The sequence below is a fragment of the Macrobrachium nipponense genome, chromosome 45 (genome assembly GCF_015104395.2).
Source record: "Macrobrachium nipponense isolate FS-2020 chromosome 45, ASM1510439v2, whole genome shotgun sequence".
Lineage (NCBI taxonomy): Eukaryota > Metazoa > Arthropoda > Malacostraca > Decapoda > Palaemonidae > Macrobrachium > Macrobrachium nipponense.
Window position 1 is genome coordinate 50759348 of NC_061105.1, and position 23860 is coordinate 50783207.

Here is a 23860-nt window from a genome sequence, read left to right on the forward strand (position 1 = left end):
CCAACAACAGTTCATAGACATGCTCAGTTTATCAAGTGCACAATTCACCGACAACAATTGATAGAATTGTTGGGACGCCATGGTACTTTTTTGCGTCAATCGATAGAAAATAAAAAAAAAAAGGTCTTAAACAAAATTCAATCGGCCAAGTGGAAAATAAAATATTTTCATTGACTTATAATTGGTGACAAATTCAGATTGCAGCCTTAGTTACTGTTTCCTTAATTATTGGTTGTTTTGGCTTTTAACCTTTTATCTTTGATGTATGAAATAATTACTTACTAGTCTTTATTTAGGATATTAGAAAAGGATGTAGATTTTTTTTTTTAATTTAATAAACATGTTTAAAATATACAGTAAATAAAGCAACTGTACAGTCATGGGTAAAATATTTGAGAAATAAATAGATGTATAAAAAACCACAAATTGTTTTATTTAAAATCAGAAAGCAAAATTATGGGCAATTGCCCGCAGATAATCAATGACATCGCTATATGAAGAGTATTTTTCAACAATCCGTTTTATTCGTTCAGAAGAATCACGGTATTTCTTTCTAGATGGTTGAGATGAAGTACCAGCTAAGAATTGGTCAACTTTTACATCATTATAATTTTGTTCCTTCTTGGGACGTCTACGACGGTTTCTTTTGTCAGGAGGCCTATCCACGTATCTTCAAAATAGTCCACTACGGCTTCTGCTTCACTCGGGAGGATATCAGCATCACATAGCAATTCAAATGCACTGACTACCGAATCAACAGGCACATATGGCAGGCAAATAACGGAGATTTAGAGCAAATTCTGCAGCCTCTTCATATCTTCTTTTCAGTCCATTAGCCTGGATGGCACGAAAGATACACTGAGAAAAATGGAAGAAACATCCTTTTAATACCATGCTTGGGAATTCTTTTTTGCATGCCTTTATCATTGCGTGTTCAAAATCAATAGTTATCGAGGAAGGAGACGATAAATGTGTATTGATCTTAATCTTCTCTGTATTAGTCATACTTCGTTGAAGATGACCAGACAAAGTGGTGCATAGTTTTATTCATTTCAGAGTCCAAGGTGTTAGGTCTTCTATTGTTGGAGGGAAAATTGGTGTTATATTATATGAGTTCATCAAGTATATTTTGCTCTTTTTGGGAAGGAGCTAGTACCATGATGTTCAATGCCAGGATTACAATTCAGGTAGTTGCAGATGATGATCCTGCTTGTAGGGAAAGGCCTCTATGTAATGTTATTAAGTTGCAGTGATGTCTCACAGGAAGTAAGCCTGCCTCTGCCAAAAGGGAATTTGTTGGGGATGATCTAAATGCACCAGTAGATAAGCGTATTCCTTTGTGATGCAATGTATCAAGTTTTTAATGTTGCTTCAGATGCTGAAGAATATATAGGACCCATGTAGTGAGATAGTTTCTTTAATAGGGTAAGGGCTTTTATGCCACTGACTTGATGTGTGCTTTCCAGTTTAAATGTTGATCAAACATTATACCTAAGTACTTAACATTTGCACAGAACTCAATTTCAGTGTTATAGAGATCAGTTTGATTTCTGGGTCTTTTGGCCACCTTCAGTCTTTATAGAAAACAATGGCTTTTGTTTTATTGGTTTAAAAACGAAATCCAACTGAATTTGCCCATTTACATACTTATATTTGTGATGTTTGTTTGTTTGTATGGTGTTTTTACGTTACATGGAACCAGTGGTTATTCAGCAACAGGACCAACGGCTTTACATGATTTCTGAACCACGTCGAGAGTGAACTTCTATCACCAGAAACACACATCTCTCACTCCTCAATGGAATGGCTGGGAGTCAAACCCGCGACCACCGAGGTGAGAAGCAAACACCAAACCAACCACGCCACTGAGGCACTATTATATATATATATATCTCTTTGGGGATGTCTCAGGGAGCTACTCGTGCAGTATATGGCAAAGTCATCAACGTATAAACTATTTTTTAACTCCATTTGGTAATTGTGCGGTGATGTCATCAATTGCCAAGGCAAACAAAGTATAACTCAGGACACTGCCCTGAGGAATTCTTTCTTCTGAATTAAAGTACCCTTCTGAGTGAAATTTTTGCATGATCTTAAATATCCACGTTGTGTCTTATGCTTTCTCTATATCGAAAAAGACAGCTATTGTCAATTTTTTCTGATATGGTCCTCTAGATATGGGATCTAGAGTTGACCAACCAGGTATTGAACCTGATTGTGTTGGAGTTAGTATGGATTCCTTGATGATTACAAATGTTAGTCGTGCATTGACCATTTTTACTAAAATTTTACATAAAACAGCTTGTAAGAGATATTGGTCTGTAATTAGATGGGTTACTTGCATCTTTCCTTGGTTTACTTATCATGTTTCCACTTGTCAGGGAAAACACACTTCAGCCAAATGCTGTTATAAAACTTCAGTAAATATGATTTGGCTACAGGGGCCAGTTTTTGTATCATCTCAAATGAAATCCTGTCATGAACTGGGGCCGAAGGATGAAACGAGTCGAGAGTATTGTTTAGTTTAGTACATCAATATTAAAGGTATGATTGTACTCCAAGTCTTGAACATTCTCTTTGTTTTCTTATGGCTTGAAAATGTGTGTCCAGACTAGAGTAAGCACTTATGTTCTCAAGATGTTTTCCTATTATGCATATCTGATATTTCATATGGGTCATGATATGTTTTCCCATCTTGGTATATTGCACTTCTAGGGGGTCTTACATATTTACCATTAATTTTCTTTATCTTTTGCCAAATATCCTTCCCAGATGTATTCAAAGATAAGCTTGACAGGTTTCCTTATGATAAAATTTTTCCAGCTATAACAGCTTTGCAAAATTTGGCAGTGTATTTATTATACGATGGTTTGATGTAACTGATTGTTATATCTATTGTCACCATCTTGTTTAGAATATTTACACTGTAAGGGATCTTGCTCAGGGATTTCAAGCGGATTTTAAGTCTGCTAAGTTTATGACTTAATATGATGCATCTTTATTAAGGTCAAGTATAGAGACCACCATGGAACAGAGGCTTTCTTGGGGTGTGGCTTAGTTTTAGGAATGCTTTTGTCAGCAGGATTTATCATAAAGTCTGAAAAATTCACACATGATATTGTCACCTTGAGTGTGTGGAAATGGTGGTATATTACAGGCGTATAGATTATAATGATCCCAATCAGCATTTTGAATATTGAATCTTACGGTGGTGATATTGTGGCATTATTCAAATAATTTATGACAATGGGGAAATGGTCAATGGTGTACGAGTCATCCAGAACATTCCACTCGAATCTCTTGGCTATAACAACTGAACATAATGAGATGTCAACTGAGGAAAAAGTTGAGTGCGTATTAGAGAAGTATGTTGGAACGTCACTTTCATTTAGACAGCAAAAGTCATGCTCTACAACAAACCTCTCTCTGTTGGCCCCTGATATGTCAGTAGAGTGGCTGGTATCCCAAAAGGGATTATGAGCATTAAAATCTCCTACTATATAAGTTGGGGGTCTGATAAAGTTAATTAATTCAGATAGCTCACTGAAGTTTGAATGGAAATTTGGTTGATTGTACAAATTACATACAGTGATCATACTTTAATCGGGCATATAGAGTTTGATGGCTGTATTCTAATAGAACGGAGCTGGTATATTTAAAGGTTCATATGCTACACTGTCGCGAACATGGCAGCACCAAGTTTTCCACCATCTGTTAGCAAATAACAAGCAAGCTTGTAGTGCCGGATATGTGCTGGGTTGGACCCTACATGTTGCTGGCAGATGTACATGGGGTTGTTTGTTTGTTTGTATGGTGCTTTTACGTTGCATGGAACCAGAGGTTATTCAGCAATGGGACCAACGGCTTTATGTGGCTTCCAAACCACGTCAAGAGTGTACTACTATCACCAGAAATACACATCTCTCACTCCTCAATGGAATGGCCGAGAATCAAACCCGCAACCACCGAGGCGAGACGCAAACACCATACTAACCACGTCACTGAGGCGCTGTACATGGGGTTGTAGTCCCATAGGACTCTGTGTGGTTCACCCAATCGCAAACGTGTCAAGACCGTTTACGTTCCATTGGATGATTTTATGATCCATTATTGGGTGGCACAGGTTTTAAATTCTGTAAGTTAACTGCAGATCCTATGTTGTCTCTTGGCTTATACATATTTGAGGTGCTTTGAGGTTTCTTAATTGTAGTATTTATTTGTTGAGAATCAAACTCAACAGTTGAATGTTTTTCATAACTGATCATTCATGTCTATTTTTTATTCAATTATTTCCTTCTTGTATTGCAAAGATTCAGAACATAGCCCATCCCCGTGATGGTGAGCTAAAGGACATTTTCACAATTCTGGACAAAATTATCTATGCAATTCCGGATTGAGTCTTCTGTTTTGGTTGGCAATTGGTTGCAAGCACTTATAAAGTACTCATTACGACCACAAGACTAATCATTCTTGTTGTTTGTAATTGTTGATTCAGTCTTTCTGACTGGAATGTTGCCCCCTTTATTAAAGACTGATTTTCCTGCATTAGAAAATGATATTGTTATGATACAATAAAGTTTGTTCATACTTACCTGGCAGATATATATATAGCTGTATTTTCTGAAGTCCGACAGAATTTTAAAAACTTCCGACACACGCAGTGGTCGGCCAGGTGGTTAGTACCCATTCCCGCCGCTGGGAGGCGGGTATCAGGAACCATTCCCATTTTCTATTCATAATTTTTATTTCCACTGTCCCCTGAGGGGAGGTGGGTGGGTACTTGATTATATATATCTGCCAGGTAAGTATGAACAAACTTTATTGTATCATAACAATATCATTTTGTTCATGAAACTTACCTGTCAGATATATATATAGCTGAATCCCACCTTTGGAGGTGGGAAGGGACAGAATAGAAGGATTTTGGGAAACAAATGCATGCAGATGATTTACATCTTGGTTCCACCTGTTAGCATAGCTGACTTCGTGATTACTGTCACCCAAGTCTGCTTCTGCTTTACTAGAGTTGCCAGCGAGGTAGAGACCTATAAAGCTGGTGCACTCCAGATGATCTGTCAACGGGGGCGTGACCACAATGTGACTAGACCATATTGACCATACCATGAGGGCTAAGAAGTAAAATAAATATATATATATACAGGCGGCCCGCGGTTAACGGCGCAATCACTCAACGGCGAATCGGTTTTACGGCGGTCGTCAAAAATATTCATTAAAAAAATAAGGCATTTTAAAGGTATCTTTACGGCACAAATTTCAGTTAACAGCGCCGCTAGCGCCGTTGTCTAACGAGTCCATACATTTGTAGAAATGCCGTTCAGACCATTAAGGTTATGCAAATTATATTAACAAATTTTATGGAGAGTTATTACGTAGGTATTAGGGTAAAATATATGCCTCTGACGCTGTTCTATGCCGAAAATATCGAGTTACATAAGTGCAAATTTAGCTATGGATGTGTCGATTCATAAATGTTCATGCTTTTGTTTAAAATGTGTATGAAAATGTATTACGAATAAGGTATTTTTATTTCTGTGCAGAAATATGATAAACAGGCAGCTTTTGAAACTCCCCTTCAAGTTATCAACTACGTTGTTTTTTTTCAAGTTCGTTCTTGTATGCCGCCGACTGCCGCTCTTCCCGAAAATATCGAGTTACATAAGTGCAAATTTAGCTATGGATGTGTCGATTCATAAATGTTCATGCTTTTGTTTAAAATGTGTATGAAAATGTATTACGTGAAAGGCATTTTTATTTCTGTACAGAAATATGATTCAAAGGCAGCTTTTGAAACTGCCCTTCACGTTATCAAATACGATATTTTTTCATGTTCTTTCTTGTAAGCCGCCGCCTGCCGCTCTTCCGAGAATATCGATTTAAAAAAAGTGCAAATTAGCGATCGATGTCGATTTTATAAATGTTTATGCTTTTATGTTTAAAATGTGTATGAAAATGTATTACGAATAGGGTATTTTTATTTCTGTGCAGAACTATGATAAAAAGGCAGCTTTTGAAACTCCCCTTCAAGTTATCAACTACGTTGTTTTTTTTCAAGTTCGTTCTTGTATGCCGCCGACTGCTGCTCTTCCGAAAATATCGAGATAAAAAGAGTGCAAATTTAGCGATCGATGTGTCCATTTTTCAAATGTTTATGCTTTTATGTTTAAAATGTGTATGAAAATATATTACGTAAAGGTATTTTCATTTTTGTACAGAAATAAGATACAAATTAAGGCGGGCTTTTGTAACTACGCTCCACGTTGTCAGGGGATGTTTTTTTCATGTTCGTTCTTGTCCGCCAGTTCCGAAAAATGCATTGTGTTATTTTATTAATTATGCATCTTTTCCATAAATCCTTTAAAAAGTTATACATTATTTCACTGTATCCAAGAATATTGTATGTATTCTCATATTATTGTATTTTAAAATACTACGGCAAACTTAAGCCCGTATTCCGCGGAGCGGCCAATGTTGTGGTTTGAAATCAGCTGATGAATACGAGTTTGTTTCACCATAACGCAATTCTGAGCGAATGCTCTTGCTTCTAGTTAGCATAAACGAATATCTATATACTTGACTTATATGAGACAAAGTTATTTTTCCTTATACAGCGTGTTTTTAGGTGGAAATATTTATTGAATATGTCTCGTTGTGAATGTGAACTACTATTTTTTTCGTTAACAGATTACGTTGGCGGCATAATTATTGCGTAAAAAATTACGTGATTCCGTTCGCAATACGTAATCCTTTATATCATCGTAATACGAACTTTACGTCATTTATCTTATATCGGCGTGAAACCAACAGTAAAATGTGTTCTTTCAAGCACAGTAGTTTTGATTAAAATGATTTTATCCCAATTTTATCTACAGTTGTGTGTGATGGCAGACGTTGACTGCAGTTTAACCTTGTTGCCGATGTACGATAATAGTCATTAGCAGCTTGAACAGTTTTCTCAGCTTCAGTTATAACTAGGTTTAAATTTAACGGTATATTTCCCGGTTGATCTTTAATCTATATTGATCTCTGATCTATAGCTAATAAAGTTATTACATTAAGATATCTCAGTTCTATTCTATACATAACGCCATTTATAACAAATACGGCAATATTGCACTGTAGTACGATGATCGAAATACAAGCCAAACAGATGTTATCCAGTTCGGTTGTACTTAGGAAAAAAAAAAAAAAAAAAGTTTCTCGTTCGGTTGTTCATGGCTGTACACGTTCACGCAACGAGTATAACGTTAAAATCACACTTTCATCATTCTCTTTTGCTGTTATTGAACTTATGTAACTAGAAGATGGATAAAGTTAGGCCATTGTAATTTGATCTCTCATAAAATCAGACTATCGTAAGACTAATGATCATAACCTGAACACTACACCTACCTGAAGACTGTATAAACTTTATTATATCTTTACAAACTCTAGACACCCACATGTACTGTACAGTAAATTCTATAGTACTATACTGCATAAATATAATTTTACTTATTGCGCCGTTGTGGGATTACGCGCCTTTGACTGGTCTAGAGTTTCGAAAGAAGGTGTGCGGCGGCCGTAGGCTTTAAAATCGCTCAACGTCGAAAATCGCTTGGCGTCGGTGGCCAGGAACAGAACCCCTGCCGCTAACCGAGGGCTGCCTGTATATATATATATATCACCACCTGACCAACCAAGCCAAAGTTAAGGTGTGTTAACTAAGGCTTAAGAGTTAAGAAGTCGCCGTTGTCGGCGACTCAACAACTAAATTAAGAGCTCTTCCTAACCATTTTCTACAGGATAGGATGAGTGGTACTTCTTGCCCCCAAGATTGTGTCTGCAGACACGTATGGCCCTAGCGAGCAGCAGATCTCATATGCCATCTTCACATCTCGCAGGGAGTGTGAAGTGAACACAAAGTTGCTTCGCTAAAACATGGTACTCAGGATGTTGCTGAGTGCCATGCTCTGTTGAAATGCTTCCGAGGCCGCGCCCTCACCTCGTGAGCATTCAGATAAAAAGATTTCAAATCTTTGTGCAAACACAATGAAGGAGCATTTTTGAAAGAACTCCTTAACACTAAAGCCAGGGTGTTCTTCGATATGGGCAAGTCTGGTCTTTTTCGGAACACTGCAGATTGCCCGAATGACTTAGACTTTCTTGAGTTTTATGTAGATAAAACTTGAGAGACCCGACAGGGCACAGGACTCTCTCTGGCTCCTGCCCACTAACTTGTGCCATCCTTGCTTCCAAGCTCCTGGCCCAAGGACAAAACGGGTTTCCATTCTTAGGCCACAACGGAAGGCTTAGAGAGCACACCGCCTTGTGTTCTCTAAAGCCAAAACTTGTGACGATGGCTTAAAATCTCACTAACCCTCTTTGTCGTATCTAGGGTGGTTAGAAGAAGGCCTTCCTGATCACATGCAAGAAGTTAACAGGTAGGAGAGGTTCGAATGCTTTGACATCAAGAACTTCAGACTACGTCTAAGTTCCATATTGAAAGCTTCGATCTGGACATGCACAGTCAGTCCGTCTGTACTAAAGTCAGGTGACCGACCAGTTGACCAGTTGACCAGTCAGACGAATCAAGGACAGCAAGGCTGTACCCTGAAGACCATAAGGCACTATTCTTCGCTGAAGGATGAGTGTCTGGACTGCCTGGGCGATTCAATCTAAGCAAACCTTGGGGGTGTATCAACGCAACCCAACGTCGTCAGCGAATCTACTCCTGACTCGAGCTTCTGGTGCCAGGAGAAAGGAGCGAGGAGCAAAAAGGCGATTCAGTCCCGAAGGAAGAATGCCTGACAGTCCAACCTGGTCTCATGTTACACGCTCATCGGGGGTGTATAAACGCAACCGACTTCGTCAACAAGAAACTCAGGGCTACTATATGTCGCCTGATCTCGCAAGAGTGTCTGACTCCGAGAAAACAGGTGAGACAAAAAGTAGATGGTGAGCGAGTTTCGAGATTCCACAGAACTCAAAGATCGTGAAGGGCTTTGTTGTTTGACAGACGCAAATCTCTGAGCCCAAAGGCCGTCAACAACATATTTGCGTATTCTTTAATAGTTGTGACTGCCAGCTTATCCCATTCTTCAGACGGAAATGGAAGACGGTAATCTTATTCCTGTCAACATCTCGATAGTCTGAACGTAGTCAGACTTAGAGCGGAGAGGTTATATGTACATTCCTTTCGGAGTTAGAGCAGACCGACTCTCTCGGAAAAGGTCCTTGGAAAGTGAACTAGGAAGTATGTGACCTCTGTGAATCCAGGATCCTGAAGGCCAACATGGGGCGATCAGCGTCATTGTCGCTCCCTGTGACGTCATAAATCCTCTTATTACATTTCCTAAGCGAATGAAAAAGGGGAAAAGAGACTAAAACATCCATCCCCGTTCAATATCATAGGATGGCGTTTAATGGTACCGATCCCGGATCGAGAATAAGGGAGCAGAGAAGAAGAAGCCTCTTCGTCCTCAACATATCGAAGAGAAGAATGAAAGGGCGTCCCTAAAGTCTCCACAACTCTCAACTTACTTCTAAAGAAAGATTCCACTCGGAAGTCAAAAGTTGCTGCCGTCGATCGAGACGATTCGTACGGACTTTTGCAATCCTGTAACGAACCTCTAGAGGATCGTTACATTCTACGCCTGTTGTTATAATAGGATCTTTCTCATAAACTCGAACAGGGACCGAGAGAAGATACTTCTTAAGATATGAGAGAGCTGTGGAATATCAGAGTTGATCTGGACCACTGGTTCCCAAAAACTCGTTTCGAGGACTGGAGGGACTACCGAATCGCTTTTACTTCTTTCAGATTAAGATCCAGGACATCTGAAACCCTATCCAGATGTCCGGCACCTTCTTTCTATCACCTCAGGTGATAGACGCACTGAGAGATGTTCAGAATCAATCCTAGATCTTGAATAATATTTCAGTTTCCCGGTAGGAAAAAACTGTGGTCTGAATTGCAGTCTATTCGGGGAAACAAACTTCTTCAGGAAGGAAATGGTCCCCAGCAAGCTCATCCATTCCCTCCCCGAGTATGCTTACTTCCCTAATAAGGCTGCGCTTTGCCTAAGCAGGAGAGCATATAAAAGTGCAATGTTGCGGTAGACTCGTAGTTCTATACCGTGCGGTAACGAGCACCGAAAGGATTAAGAGATAACTCTGTTGAACATAGTAAGGCAAAACGAATTCAACGTTTATTCATTCACATAAGAAATCCCCTCAATCTTAGGCTAAAGTCCGTGATTGTAGGACAGAGATACAGTTAGTCAGTCAATCTCACAGGAGAGACGTAACCGCCAGCACAGAGATACGGTTAGTCAGTCAATCCCGCAGGAGAGAGACGTAACCTACCAGCCACGACAGCGCACGATCTGTAACTGGCTCGGTTGGACTGGAGGACAGACACAGTGTGACAGCAGCAGCCAGCAGCTTACGAACGTCGTCTCTTAACTTTATGTCTGGGTTGCCAGCTACCCTATTCTACGAAGAAATAGGTCCGTTATTTTTTGAGCAGAAAGACTCTCAAGCTGGTATATTTAAGCGAAACAGAAAACGCTAAATATATAGATGCGTTTGTGTCGTCAGAACACTACCATACAACGGTAAAAGATAAATCGGAAACTCCTGGAAGGCTGCAGGGAGTAACGATTAAATGTCCTTAAAATAGACAATAGACCTCTCGGTTGCCATCCGAAGAGGTAACTACAGCAAGCGTATATGACTTGAACCAACCAGAAGTAAAATAACGCAAGGCAAAATATGAAATTATATCACAATAAAGTTTGTTCATACTTACCTGGCAGACATATATATAGCTGAATTCGGAAATACAGCTACATACATATCTGACAGGCAAGTTTCATGAACAAAACTTAAGAGAATCGAAGCAGTCAGCTCAAGCTTCTTATGTTATTGGACATAAGCGTTCATTGACGTAGTCTACAAGTCTATTTCTTGTACGAGTCTGCGAATGACGAATGAGAGCTCTTCCGAATCTTGTCAATAAGAGCTTATTCGCTTACGCAATATCAAGTTAATGAGATGTTTGTCAATGAGAACTAACCCATTTACGGGACAAAGAGATATTTTGTCAATGAGGGTATACCCACTTACTTGACAAAACGATAGTATATTGTCAATGGGGGAAAGTCACTGAATTGACAAAACGTAAACCAGGAAGTCGAGCATTTTATTTTTCCGATTCCCGTCTCAAACGAGGAAGGGGCAAGAATCCTGTTAAGAGACTGGGCTTACGGCAGGTAGAACGACGATGTTCAATTCGGCAGCGTAGTCCCGACTAGAAACTAACAACTAGGATACTTAGCGGCAATGAAGTTTCCAAAATCTAAGACGGAGGTACTGGAAACAGGTGTTTCCAGCACCGGCGACAGAAAAATTATGAATAGAAAATGGGAATGGTTCCTGATACCCGCCTCCCAGCGGCGGGAATGGGTACTAACCACCTGGCCGACCACTGCGTGTGTCGGAAGTTTTTAAAATTCTGTCGGACTTCAGAAAATACAGCTATATATATATCTGACAGGTAAGTTTCATGAACAAACTTCCGATTTTGTGTTTCGACCGTTTTTTGTCCTCTGCGGTAAGGTATGCTGGTTTAAGGAGCTACTTGATTTGCAGCTAAAAGACTTCAGTTTAGTCAAAAAATGGTGTGCATTAGACACTTTTTGATTCACATAAATACTAGTCCGATTTTCATTAGTACCACACAAGGAAGTACTGTCATCAGGGTCACAGGTTGGGATTGTTAGAGAGTAGTTAACTGGTCCATTACAAGTCTCTTGTTGCTTCTCACCTTGTTGTATACGTGATAGGGATGGAGGGCAGTTGTGAACCTCCACTGGTGATGAAGTCAGTACAATTTCTTTTTTGAACTCCTCACTTGTTGCAGGTAGGGTTTTTTTTTTTCTTTTAATTGACTGCACTTCTCAACATTTGATTTTTCCCCTTTAGGCAGAGTCCTTTCCAGGATTCTTTTCTTTTTGTCATTTTGGGAGTTGAAGTTATTTGATTCTTCTTCTATTGGAATTCTCATAGCAAAGCTATCAGAATCTTCAATATTAATAGCAGCAGCAGTGGATAGAATGCCATATTTATTTTGGATGTTAGTACTATTAGCATGTCATATACGTTGCATATCTTTATCATTCTGTTGCTTGATATTATGTTGGTTAAGTTTTAGGTTTTTAACTGCAGTTGTGAATGAGAGATTTTTGGATGGTTCAAGGATCCCCCTTACTTTTAACTCCAGTCTAGCTTCTTCAGCTGTCATTCTTGCTCTAGTCATTAACAGTTTAAGCTCCGTATTGTACTGGTAAAAATTCACTCTTTAGATCTGGCATGAGCTAAACCACAACTGGCACATTTTGGAAGACTATAATCCCAACTTGTAGCTTGCTCCTCAGATGAGCAGACTGAACATATTGTCTTATTATGACATTTTTTGTATGTTTAGCCAAGTTTTGAGCATGTGTGCACTGAAGTGGTTTTGCTATAAGAATTTTAATTTTAAGTGGAAGACTTTGGCCAGTAAATTTTACTTTTGTAATTTTAATTTGTTTATTCTTATTCCTTCTTCTTGGAATTGAACAAACTTCTAGGTCATGGATATTATTATCCCTTACTTTAGGAGAGTCAAGTAGCACGTGTTTTGGAGGCAGATCTTCACCCTCAATGTTAGGTAAGATGACTGTAACTTGTACATAATTTAACATTTCATGGCTTGTCATTGTTACTTTTATGCATTGTATTAATTATGCATTGCATTAATTTCTCTCATGTTCAAAAAGGCAGTGGACTGTTTTTTAGTGGTTACTTCTAGTAACCACTCATTAGTTTTGGTATATCTGCAGTTTATTTCTTGGGATGGACACAGGTTCAGTACATAATTTGTTTTCAACTATAGTAGTTGGAATTTTATGCTCTACTTTCAGGATCAGAAATGTTGACAAGTTCTCTGATAAAAAAGGTGGTCAAAATGCTCCAGTGTAGGGACTAGTCGGAAGGTTCTTTTACTTTTTGGTGCCTGCTTTGTACATGATGCCAATGTTGGGAGTTTGGGAGGGTTATTTGCCTCCAATTCAGTTATCTTTTTCTACGTATGGTTCAAATGTTACACCACTGGAATCTAACAAAAGGTTTTTACCTTTATAATTTTAATGCTAATGCACCCTGAGGGGTGATCTGATACTTCACTTGAAGCAGGATGGTGGTCTTTGACGCGCTAGTGCCATCTACAACTACGAAAGGGCGGTTAGAGGAGAGGGATCCATTAGTCGTCAATTGTGCTGCGACTGAACCATCAGACGGCCCAGGAGTACTCAAATCTTTATTTATATCTTCCATAAAGATTAGAGAGAGGAGGAAAAACATCACCTGAAAACCTTAAAAAAGTATCATCAGCCTTTCATGGAGTTTATTCCTTCACCAATGGCACAAGTGAGAACTGACTCCCAAATGTCTGCGTCTCTACCCTACCCCACAGGGGATGGCACAACACGATTATTGTGGCCCAAGTGTAAGCAAAACCCGCTTGGTGGGACTGAGAGTATTACAAGAATACAATCATCCCCACCCTAATCATGTTATGGACAAACCAGAAAGAATGCAGAGTGCCCTATCCCAGAACCAGAGCCCCCTGGAATCCATGGTCCAGCCCTGAGATATTAAATTGTTATCCCTTAGGTCCGAACATTATCAGTAGGTGATGGTCCTACCACAGTTTATACTATTTAGCTTCGGATATAAATCCAGTCCCAGCTATGATATCTTTCCTTGTTTATCAGGTCCAATAAATGTTTTGCAAAAGTGGAAAATTCCACAAACATTAATCCAAAGAAATATTATTAAGATATATGGGACCCTTGGACTCGAACCCAGGAACCAATTTCTGGGGTTCAAGAGCCCCCTCATCACATCAAGGTGGTCCCAGGTTGAGGGGGAGCTTAGTTGGAAAACAAACTGTATTAATTGTGCGGTATTTTAAAGTAGGAACTCCACATGAAACGCATTTGAAAGACAAAATAACCTTTCAAATTTACTAACATTTGGCAGGCTGCATGAACTCCCTATGCGGCCCGTGGGCCTCAGTTTGCCCACACCCACTTTATTTCACTGTGTAGGATATTAAAACCAAGAACATATAAAAAATAATCAAATAAAACTGTACCTAATTTTCACTGATGAACAATGAAAAAATGATTCTTTTCACATCCACTAAGTCAGTTTTACGTGTATGACTTCATTCTAGTATGAGTTTCCACATACCTTTTGAGACACCTTGATTCAAAATATCTCCTTTGCCATGCATGAGACATGAATGGCTTCTCTCCAATATGGGTTCTCATAGTGTTCTTGAGAGCATTATGAGTTTCATGATTCACCTCAAAGTATTTGAAATTGTAAAACATTTTTTACATTACGACTGGAGAATATCCTCTTTCTACAATGATTTCGAATGTGTACTTTGAGAATTTCAGAATTAGAAAAACTACTTGGAAAAGATCAAGTATACAGTTTCTGTCTAGTAGGAATTCTTGTGTATTTTGAGATGACTTGAACCATAAAAACTTTTGACATACAGAGAAAGTGAATGTTTCTATCCTGTATGAGTTCTCATGTGTCTTTTGAGATTACTTTGACAAGAAAAACTTCTTTGGCATATACAGCAACTATAAGGTTTCTCTCCTGTATGACTTGTCATGTGTGTTTTGAGATGACTTAAACGACTAAAACTTCTTTGACATGTATCGCAAGTATATGGTTTCTCTCCTGTATGAATTTTCATGTGATTTTTGAACTGACTTGATTGAGAAAAACTTTTCTGACATATAGAGCAAGTATATGGTTTCTCTCCTGTATGAATTCTCAAGTGATTTTTGAAAACATTTGATTGAGAAAAACTTTTCTGACATATAGAGCAACTATAAGGTTTCTCTCCTGTATGTGTTCTCTTGTGTGTTTTGAGATGACTGTGACGAGTAAAACTTCTCTGACATGTGGAGCAAGTATATGGTTTCTCTCCTGTATGAGTTCTCATGTGATTTTTTAACTGGCTTGATTGAGAAAAACTTTTCTGACATACAGAGCAAGTATATGGTTTCTCTCCTGTATGAGTTTTCATATGTTTTGTGAGAACACCTGATCGAGCAAAACTACTTGGACATATTGAGCAAGCATATGGTTTCTCTCCTGTATGAGTTTTCATGTGTTTTGTGAGAACACTTGATCGAGCAAAACTACTTGGACATATAGAACAAGTATATGGTTTCTCTCCTGTATGAGTTCTCATGTGGGATTTCAGGTTAAACATGTTTGAAAATGTCCTTTGGCATTCAGCACAAGTTATTCGCTTCCCTTCTGTGTTACTTCTTTCCAAATTTCTATTTTCTTCTGCAATACAAATCTTCTTTCTGCTTTCATCATCACAGCTCAAAGAGTTGTCCTCCTCATGCTTAATAGATTTGGATGAACAGTTCAAATCAAATTCACCATAGTCAAAAAATTCTGGTTCTGCCTTGACTTCTAAGAAGGGGTCCGCAAATGAAGAGCCTTCACCTGCGTTTTCAGTAAGACCCTCCTCTGAACTCTTCTTCTCTTCTTTGATTAATAGCAATGATGATGATTTTTCAGCTTCCATCATTGTAGGATGTTGTAGGTACAGTACTCAGTCCTAGCTAGGATCTGAAGAAAGTTTCCTCCATTTGGAATACTCTGAAATAAAATAAACAATCTGAGAAAAACATGTTCTGAATAGCACCGTTCATAACAATTCTAAAATAAGCATTCTCTGAGAAAACAAACAATATCACAATGCAATGATAATTTGGACACAATTTGTCTCCAAAGAAATAAAAGCCTTGGATACAGTTCGGAATCAACAAATTTATTCAAACCAAAGTTGGTTAACAATTCAACCAGCTTCTGCCTTTACCACAAATTCACGACTTACTCTAATTTTGACAATCAAATGAATAGCATCTTTCCTTCATGAGTTGGGAATATTATAAACCTATTTACAGAAGTATGGTTTTTTTCCTTATATGAACTGCATGTGCATTTTGAAGTAGAAAAGGCTACCTCTCCTTAGAAAAGTAGCATTATCTAGTGAAAAGGCTGCATGGACACAGTGCATATAAATGACTTCTATCTAATATGAGTTTCCATGTAACTTTTGAGGACATGGGATAGGGAACTCCTTTGGCTATGCGAATGGCTACTTCTCTCTGGAATGGGTTCTCATAAGTATTTTGAGAGGAGACGAATGATAAAAGGGATTTTGACGGAGGAAAAATCTATTTCTGGGGAGAGACCTGTGTCGCCCAGTGAAAAGGTCCTTCTTACTACTTTTCTGATATAAATAGTTTCCAAATATACCAGAGAAAGTTTAACCATTGGTATGCAGAGGTTACTACCTTCGCGCGAGCACCCTAAGGCCGTCGTGTATAAAGAGAGGGCGTGTGAAAGCCACTAATCACAGGTCGTCTTCCAATTAGATTATTCCTTCGTCAATACACGTAAATGGGGTGTGCCGTTACAGCGGTCTCAACCGCACCGTTCTGACTCCCCAAGCCCCCGCCCGATGCTAGCGCCATCTTACATCCTTCTGTATTGGATTTCAGTAATGGCTTGGAAAGGAATGGGATGGGAAACAGGGTAGGGTTTCACCAGGCGACACAGGTCTCTCCCCAGAAATAGATTTTTCCTCCGTCAAAATCCCTTTTCTGGGTCGACCTGTGTTCGCCGGTGAAAAAATACAAGAGAATGCCTTCCAAGCTCATGAATTCAACTCTAATACAAGGGATAACAAAAACGTCGTTAATAGATAAATCTTCATTAACTGATTAGTACTAGTATACAAACTTAACATCTAAACTTAAGGCTAGAACTTATACTATGACTTAATCATTAAATATGCATAATTAATCCAAAATGTAAAGTTTCATATACACTTCTTAATACAATATGTACAAGTAGGATTGAGCACATTCCAAGATTGATCCATATTCTGAAGAGGAAAGCATGATACTTGGATGGCTGAATCTGATCCACCGAGGTGAGAGGCATTGTGGCGAGAGTGGCAGGTAGAAAGGCGAAAGTATAAGGAATGGAACGAAAATGAAATAAAGGAAAACTAGTCCGGAGAGATTAAACTCCCCGCCGCTATGGTGGAAAATTTTAAGGCTTGAATATTCCTTAGGTAGTGGCGCTTTAAGACCCGAGGAGATTTCCAACCCGTATACTTCTTAAGGTCATCAAAATTCATGTTTTGAAAATAATTAATTGAAGTGGCTATAGCTCGAATATCATGAGCATGTGGGAAAGATTCCGGGTTAGCCGGTTTTATGAAGTAGAGTATTTGCTGTCTAATACCTTGAATGGAGATAGTACCTCCTTGCTCTCTGGAAAATAAAGGACCGGAGGATCGTGAGGAGGACCTAGCTAAAAAGGCCTTAAGAGTTACCACCGGACACAGAGATGTATCCTGAGGTAAAGGTATAATTTTCCAAGGAGACCATCTATTTTGAGGGTCTTCATTTTTAGCTAGGAAACTCCTATCTGGAGAGAGCAGTACTTCTCCTGACGGGAGGAAATCTAAGTTCTCAGGGTTACGTGAGAGAGCTGCTAATTCTGATATTCTGGCGCCTGAGGCCATGGCTGTAAGAAACAAGGTTTTTCTCAGTAGAGAAATGTAAGAGCAAGATTCATTGTTGGTGTCCGAGGCTAGTTTCAAAACATCGTTTAAAAACCAAGTGACTTTTTGTGGAGGGATTGTAGGTCTCAGTCATGCACAAGCTTTGGGAATGGACGAAAAATAAGAATCTGCTAAATTAATATTAAATCCGACCTGAAAAATCTTTTTCAGGGCCGACTTAATTGTAGTAATAGTACTAGCGGCTAGGCCTTTTTCAAACAAGGTTTTAAAGAATGAAATGGACAAATTTGGGGTCATTTGAAGAATATCTAAATTCTTTATAAATTCTGCTAATTTCTTAACAGCCGAATCATATTGCTTAAGCGTTGAATCCCTTTTGTCAAATTCTATGAATAAGACGTTCTCCGGATCAATATTTGCATCTTTATGGGCTGCAAATTTCATGAAGTCCACAAAGTTAGGGTTTGAACTATTCTTGAGGAAGCTGACACAATCTGAGTTTGGACTACATGTGTCAACTTTGGGTGTGGGATCCGTCTGGGATGGAGTTTCAGCTCTACTAGGAGCGGAAACCAATTGCTCTTGGGCCAGTTGGGTGTTACTAAGGCTACTGTTCCTTTGAAGGAACGTAGTTTGTGTAATACCTTCATCAGAAGATTCACTGGAGGGAACAGATAAATCTTCTGCCAGTAGTTCCAGTCTATTGTTAATGCGTCCATGGCAAAGGCCTGAGGGTCCAGGTTGGGAGCTATGTAGCAGGGTAGTTTGTGATTGGTGCTTGTCGCAAACAGGTCTACCTGGAGGTCTGGAACTATTCTGGATATCCACCGAAACGAATTCATGTCTAGGGACCATTCCGATTCTACTGGTTTGGTCCTGGATAAAGCGCCTGCTATCACATTTCTTACTCCTGCCAGATGTGTTGCTGACAGGAACCAGTTTCTTTTTGCTGCCAAGGTAAAAATTGCTACCAGGACATGATTCAGTTTGGGTGATTTGGAACCTCCTCTGTTTATGCAGTGGACTACCACTGAATTGTCTGAGACTATCCTCACATGACTTGTCTTGTGATGATACAATTGTTTCAAGGTTAGAAACACTGCCATTGCCTCCAACACGTTTATGTGAAATTGTTTCATACTGAGTGACCAGGTCCCCTGAAACATTTGGTGTTGGGAGTAACCCCCCCAACCACTGAGTGACGCGTCTGTATGAATCGTCACTTGAGGAAGGGGATATTGCATAGGAACTGATTTGGTCAGTTTCTTGGACTCTGTCCATGGAAGTAGTCTCTTTATTAATACGGAGGGTATTATTGATACTTTGTCTCTTAAATGTATCTTTGCTCTCTTCCTCCAAACTCGATTGATGTCTTTGAGTTAGGCTTTCAGTATGACGTCTGTTACTGAGGCAAATTGGAGTAAGCCGAGGATTCTTTCTAAAGCTCGTCTTGTTATCCTTTTGTTCCTGATGAACTGTTTTGTTACTAATGCTATCTCTTTGACCTTCTTGGGTGGAAGGGATAGCTTGTGATCCTCTAAGTCCCAATGAATACCCAGCCAATCGAACTGACTTGCTGGTTGAAGTCGGGATTTCTCGATATTCAACCGAAATCCTAGACTTTGCAAAAACTGAATTACTTTGGTTGTTGCTTTGTGGCATTCCTCCACTGTATTCGCCTAAATGAGCCAATCGTCTAGGTAGGCTACTAGCATTATTCCTTGGTTCCTGAGTTGTTGCAATACTGTCTCTCCTAGTTTCGTAAATATCCTGGGTGCAATGTTGAGGCCGAAAGGCATCACCTTGAATGCGTAGGATTTTCTGCCTAGACGGAAGCCTAGGTAGGGAGAGAAATTTCTTACTATCGGAACATGATAATAAGCGTCTGTTAGATCTATAGAGGTGGTGACGGCCCCACGGGGAAGTAAGGTCCGTACCTGAGAGACAGTCAGCATACGGAACTTGTCGCAAAGAATGTAAGAATTCAGTTTGGACAAGTCCAGAATCACTCTCATTTTGGAAGAATTCTTCTTTGGAACAGTAAACAAACGTCCCTGGAATTTTAGGCTTTTTACTTTCTTTATAGCCTTTTTCTGTAGGAGATCTTTGGTGTATTCTTTCAGATCTGGTGTGGGTGTCTGAAAGAAATTCACCGGCGGAGGTGGAGACCCCTTTATCCACCTCCAACCCAGACCCTTGGAAACAATACTGTGTGCCCAAGGGCTGAAGGTCCATTGATCTCTGAACCGGTACAGTCTCCCTCCTACCCGGTCCTTCTCATTAATTATGAGTCGGCTTATATCCTCTACCACTCCTTGCGCCTCTGGTTCTAGGTCCGCCACACTGGCGGAACTGTCCCCTAGCTCTGTTACCACCGGGTTGCCTAGCGTATCCTCGAAAGGCTCCGGTGGCTTCGTAAGCCGGGTTAAATACCGGAGAGGACATCCATGCTGCTGTGGCTGATGATTGTCCGCTCTGTGGTGCGGGTACAATCATGAATTGTTGTGTTGGAGGTGTTTTTGATGTCGATGGTTTCGACGCCTGGGCTGGAGGATTAGATTGTTGCCGTTGCTGACCACAGGATCCCTTGTAAGAAGCATAGTATTTTTGCTTCTTTTTTGGGTTCTGGTGCTTCGTTGTAGGGTCAAACTTCCGTTTGGAAGAGAGTCCCCAATGAAAACTCGAAGGTTCTGGTTTTGGTTTCTGCTTGCCTCCTGTAGCACCTTGTCTACTTCCTCTTGAGGAAAGAGATTCTTTCCCCAGAAAGAAGCTTTAATCAGTCTGTTAGGCTCATGCCTAATAGACGCCTCTGCCAATACATGTTTCCTGCAGCTCTTCCTGGCTGCAATGAACTCATGGAGGTCCAGCTGGTAAGTCTGTAACAGACTCTTCGCTAAGACCTTGAAGAGTTGCTCTTCTTTATAAATAGAAGCCACCAACTCCAGTGATGTCACTGTGTTAATGGATCTAGCCAACCTCGATCTTGCTTCAAATTCTGATTTGAGCAAGTTTTCCGCCAGTTTCGGAAGTTTTTCCGAAAACAGGGAAGACGCACAGTCTGAGTCTAGTTTCCCAACTGTGAAGGTTGACGGAGCGTCATGCCAGAAATCCCTAGTGGCTGGCATGAGGAGGGAGGTAGCATCCGTCTCATTGAGAGTTGGCACTGGCAGGTCGTCATTTTCTGCCTGGAGTGTTAGCTCCGTAATCTTGTCAGTAAACGGAGAGGGGATGTCTTGGGGAGTCGTAAAAATAGTATACGACCCCTTGTGCGGTGTTAACTTGGTATTCACACAACCCCAGTCAGTCAGTGTGCAAGCCCAGACAGCTTGGGCTTGTTCCTTCGGGAAAATAACCGTTTCCTTAGGAACTTTATCCATCCTGACCAAGGCGTTCTCCGTTAGTCGAACAAACCCGTTGAAAGGGAACTGGAGCCCTTCTGGGTAAAACTCGAAGTCCGATAACGGTCGAGTACCCAGTCCTTCAAGGGTTAAAGTGACGTCCAAGTATGGAGCGTGGAGGGCAAACCGCCAAGGGTTGTTCTTATCGAACGGCGGAAGTTTCGAGGCATCCAGAACTGCCGACGGAGCGGCTTGAGTTCCGGAGTGGAGCAGTCCTGCGATCATATCTTTGATCGGCTTTAGCTGCTCCGCCACTATATCAGTCACTGACTGTGTGGCTGTAGTGGAGGCCGGAGTAGGAGAGTGCATTCTCTCATCTAGCCTTTCATCCACTACCTCTCTGAATCTGGACAAAAGTTTGTCCACCAGAAGGTCAGATTGTTTGTCAAGCTCCGTCGTCTTAGACTTAGCGGACTTACCCCTCTGTCCTTTAGAAGGAGGAGGGACCTTGGCAGCTGGCGACGAATCATACGAAGTCGATGGCCTAGGGGCCGGAGACGACGCTGATGTCGCCGACGGAGTTGACTTCGAAGCCTTAGATGAAGGCTTTGATGCTTTTAAGGGCTTAACCTTGGGTCGGACTGACCTAGAACCTTCCCAAGGTGAAGGAACGGATTTATCAAATCCCAAGAAAGATGAAGAAGAAGAAGAGGGGGTAGGTGAGATGAAAGATCCTGCCGGAACCTCTACACCACTTACCTGCTCATCCATCGGTTCCAGATGAATGTCTAGGGCAGCTACTTCTCCCGTCAGTTGCTGGTCCTCTGGGTTTGGAGCCATTGCAGCTCGAATGGCTTCCATAATAGGGGCAGCTACTTCCTTGTTGACAGCTGCCGACGGAGAACCGGGTAACAAACGAGTTGCCAAGCTACCATCTAGAACATAGGGACAGCCGTGCGGAGCATTGCGGCCGAAACCAGAAACCCACTGCCGAAGACTTGCCTTGGCCGTCTTCAAGCTCTCCTCGTCCGCCTGTAAGAGGGGATAGAATTAAAAAGGTCCTATTGACTAGAACTTAAACTAGGTCTATGTCCATATTAACATAACCAGAAACCGTGTACACCTTTGTTTCTTGATCTTACCTCATCGTTCAACACAATCGAGGTCAGCTCGAAACACAACGAGCAAGACTCCGGGAACCAGACCATGTACGGGGTCTGGCCTTCTTCCACGATGAAGGAGATCGCACAATGAGCATGAGACCGGCAGACGTCATGGCCCACCGGATCACTGAAGTTTCCTGGACAGCCTTGGAAGGTGCAACGGACTTTCTGTAATATAATATTTTAAATAAGTACACAATCTCCTTATTTGAAATACTAAACTAAACTTAGTTAATAGAGCATGCAAGTATTCTTAACCCGACATGCATGTGGAGGGCTTGCCGGAGCTAGACCCCACCAAAAGGAGAGAGTGTAACGTATGTCATATATGTACTTGCAAGAATAAAAAATTTTTGTGGATTCACAATTTTACTCCGTTATATCCCGGAGGTCCGGTGAGCTCCGGAGTAATTGAAAACCCAGTATCAACAAGGTAGTTCAATATTTGTTCCAAAGAGTTCATTCTCAGTATTGCTAATCTCCGGTGAAATACACCACCGGAGTAAGTAATACCGGAGCCGAGGACGGGTACCATATCAAGAAACTGGAAAGCCTATCGAGGGGAGGTGTCTCCCAATCATCATGGGCAATACCGGAGATGATGAACAGAACATCTCATAAAATATGATTAGAAATAAAAACGTTTCTAACCCAAACCTCCTAAAGTGACGGAGTTTTCCATCGGCGGAGCTCCGGCGAAGGGAGTTCCGTAAGGTAATTCTTATTGAATTACTCACCACTCCGCCCTGTCCCTATCCTCCCCAAACCATAGCGGGGGAACCACGATGTTAAATGGCCCATTCGTGATAACGTATCGTGGACCACAGGAGACAGTAATACCAATTAATATTAAAATTTTTGGTAAAAAGTCGGGGAAATCGATGGAAAGCGGTTTCCCTGGACAACCTGGTTATAACTAGTAGTAAATACCTCGTGGTTCACTAAGATACTTTGTTATCGGTCTGGGCCAAGAACAGAGGGGCCTAGGCTAACTTATGTTCAAGAATGGTACCACGGACTGGCTCTAGTACGAAAGAAAAAACGAAATTACCTTGAATGAATACATTAAATATGAGAGCATATCTAGCGTGAAAATAATGCATAACCTTAAAACGTAGTCAAGCTTATAAAGTACTAGATAAGGCAACGAAAAGAGGGGGAGTATTCCAGCCTCTCTTCGAACTCGGGAGGGGGAATTCTTCCCAAATCCCGTGTAGCCTACGTACTTAGACATGTTAAGACAGTACTTAACTGTGTCTAACAATAGGAGGAAATTATTCCAACCTTTACTGGAATTAGAGATTATTTCAACTCCAAGAAGGCTACCATAAGGCATCTGAAAAGAGGGGGAGGGATCCAGCCTCTTTTCAGCACTAGAAAACAGGGATTACGATTCGTATATGAACGAACATGCTCTCATAAAACGTCAAACTAGAAATAGACATACAATAAAAAGGATAGTCATAAATTCGAAATAAGCGAGGAAGGGAGAACTATAGGCTAGACCGGCAAGGAATATTCTTTCTCAACACCGCAATGTGCTAATTTACATGGACATGCTAAGGCTAATATTCACTGAACTCTCCGTACTGTCCAAAGGAGCTCTCTTCCTCGCTTAACCAAGACTATCTAAATACAATACGGGACTCGTGACGTCCTAGACATTGAATAAA

General features: G+C 40.5%; 1 protein-coding gene across 3 annotated transcripts in view; it reads right to left on the minus strand.

The window, feature by feature from the left end:
* Positions 1–9218: 9218 nt before the first annotated feature.
* Positions 9219–23860, minus strand: part of LOC135214508 (zinc finger protein 239-like) — a 51357-nt gene continuing 36715 nt past the window's right edge. For all 3 annotated transcript variants that reach the window (XM_064248879.1, XM_064248878.1, XM_064248877.1), the window contains one exon: positions 9219–15744. In XM_064248879.1, the coding sequence (XP_064104949.1) occupies positions 14630–15673 (1044 nt within the window). In that variant the 5' untranslated portion in view covers positions 15674–15744 and the 3' untranslated portion in view covers positions 9219–14629. The remainder of the gene's footprint in view (positions 15745–23860) is intronic.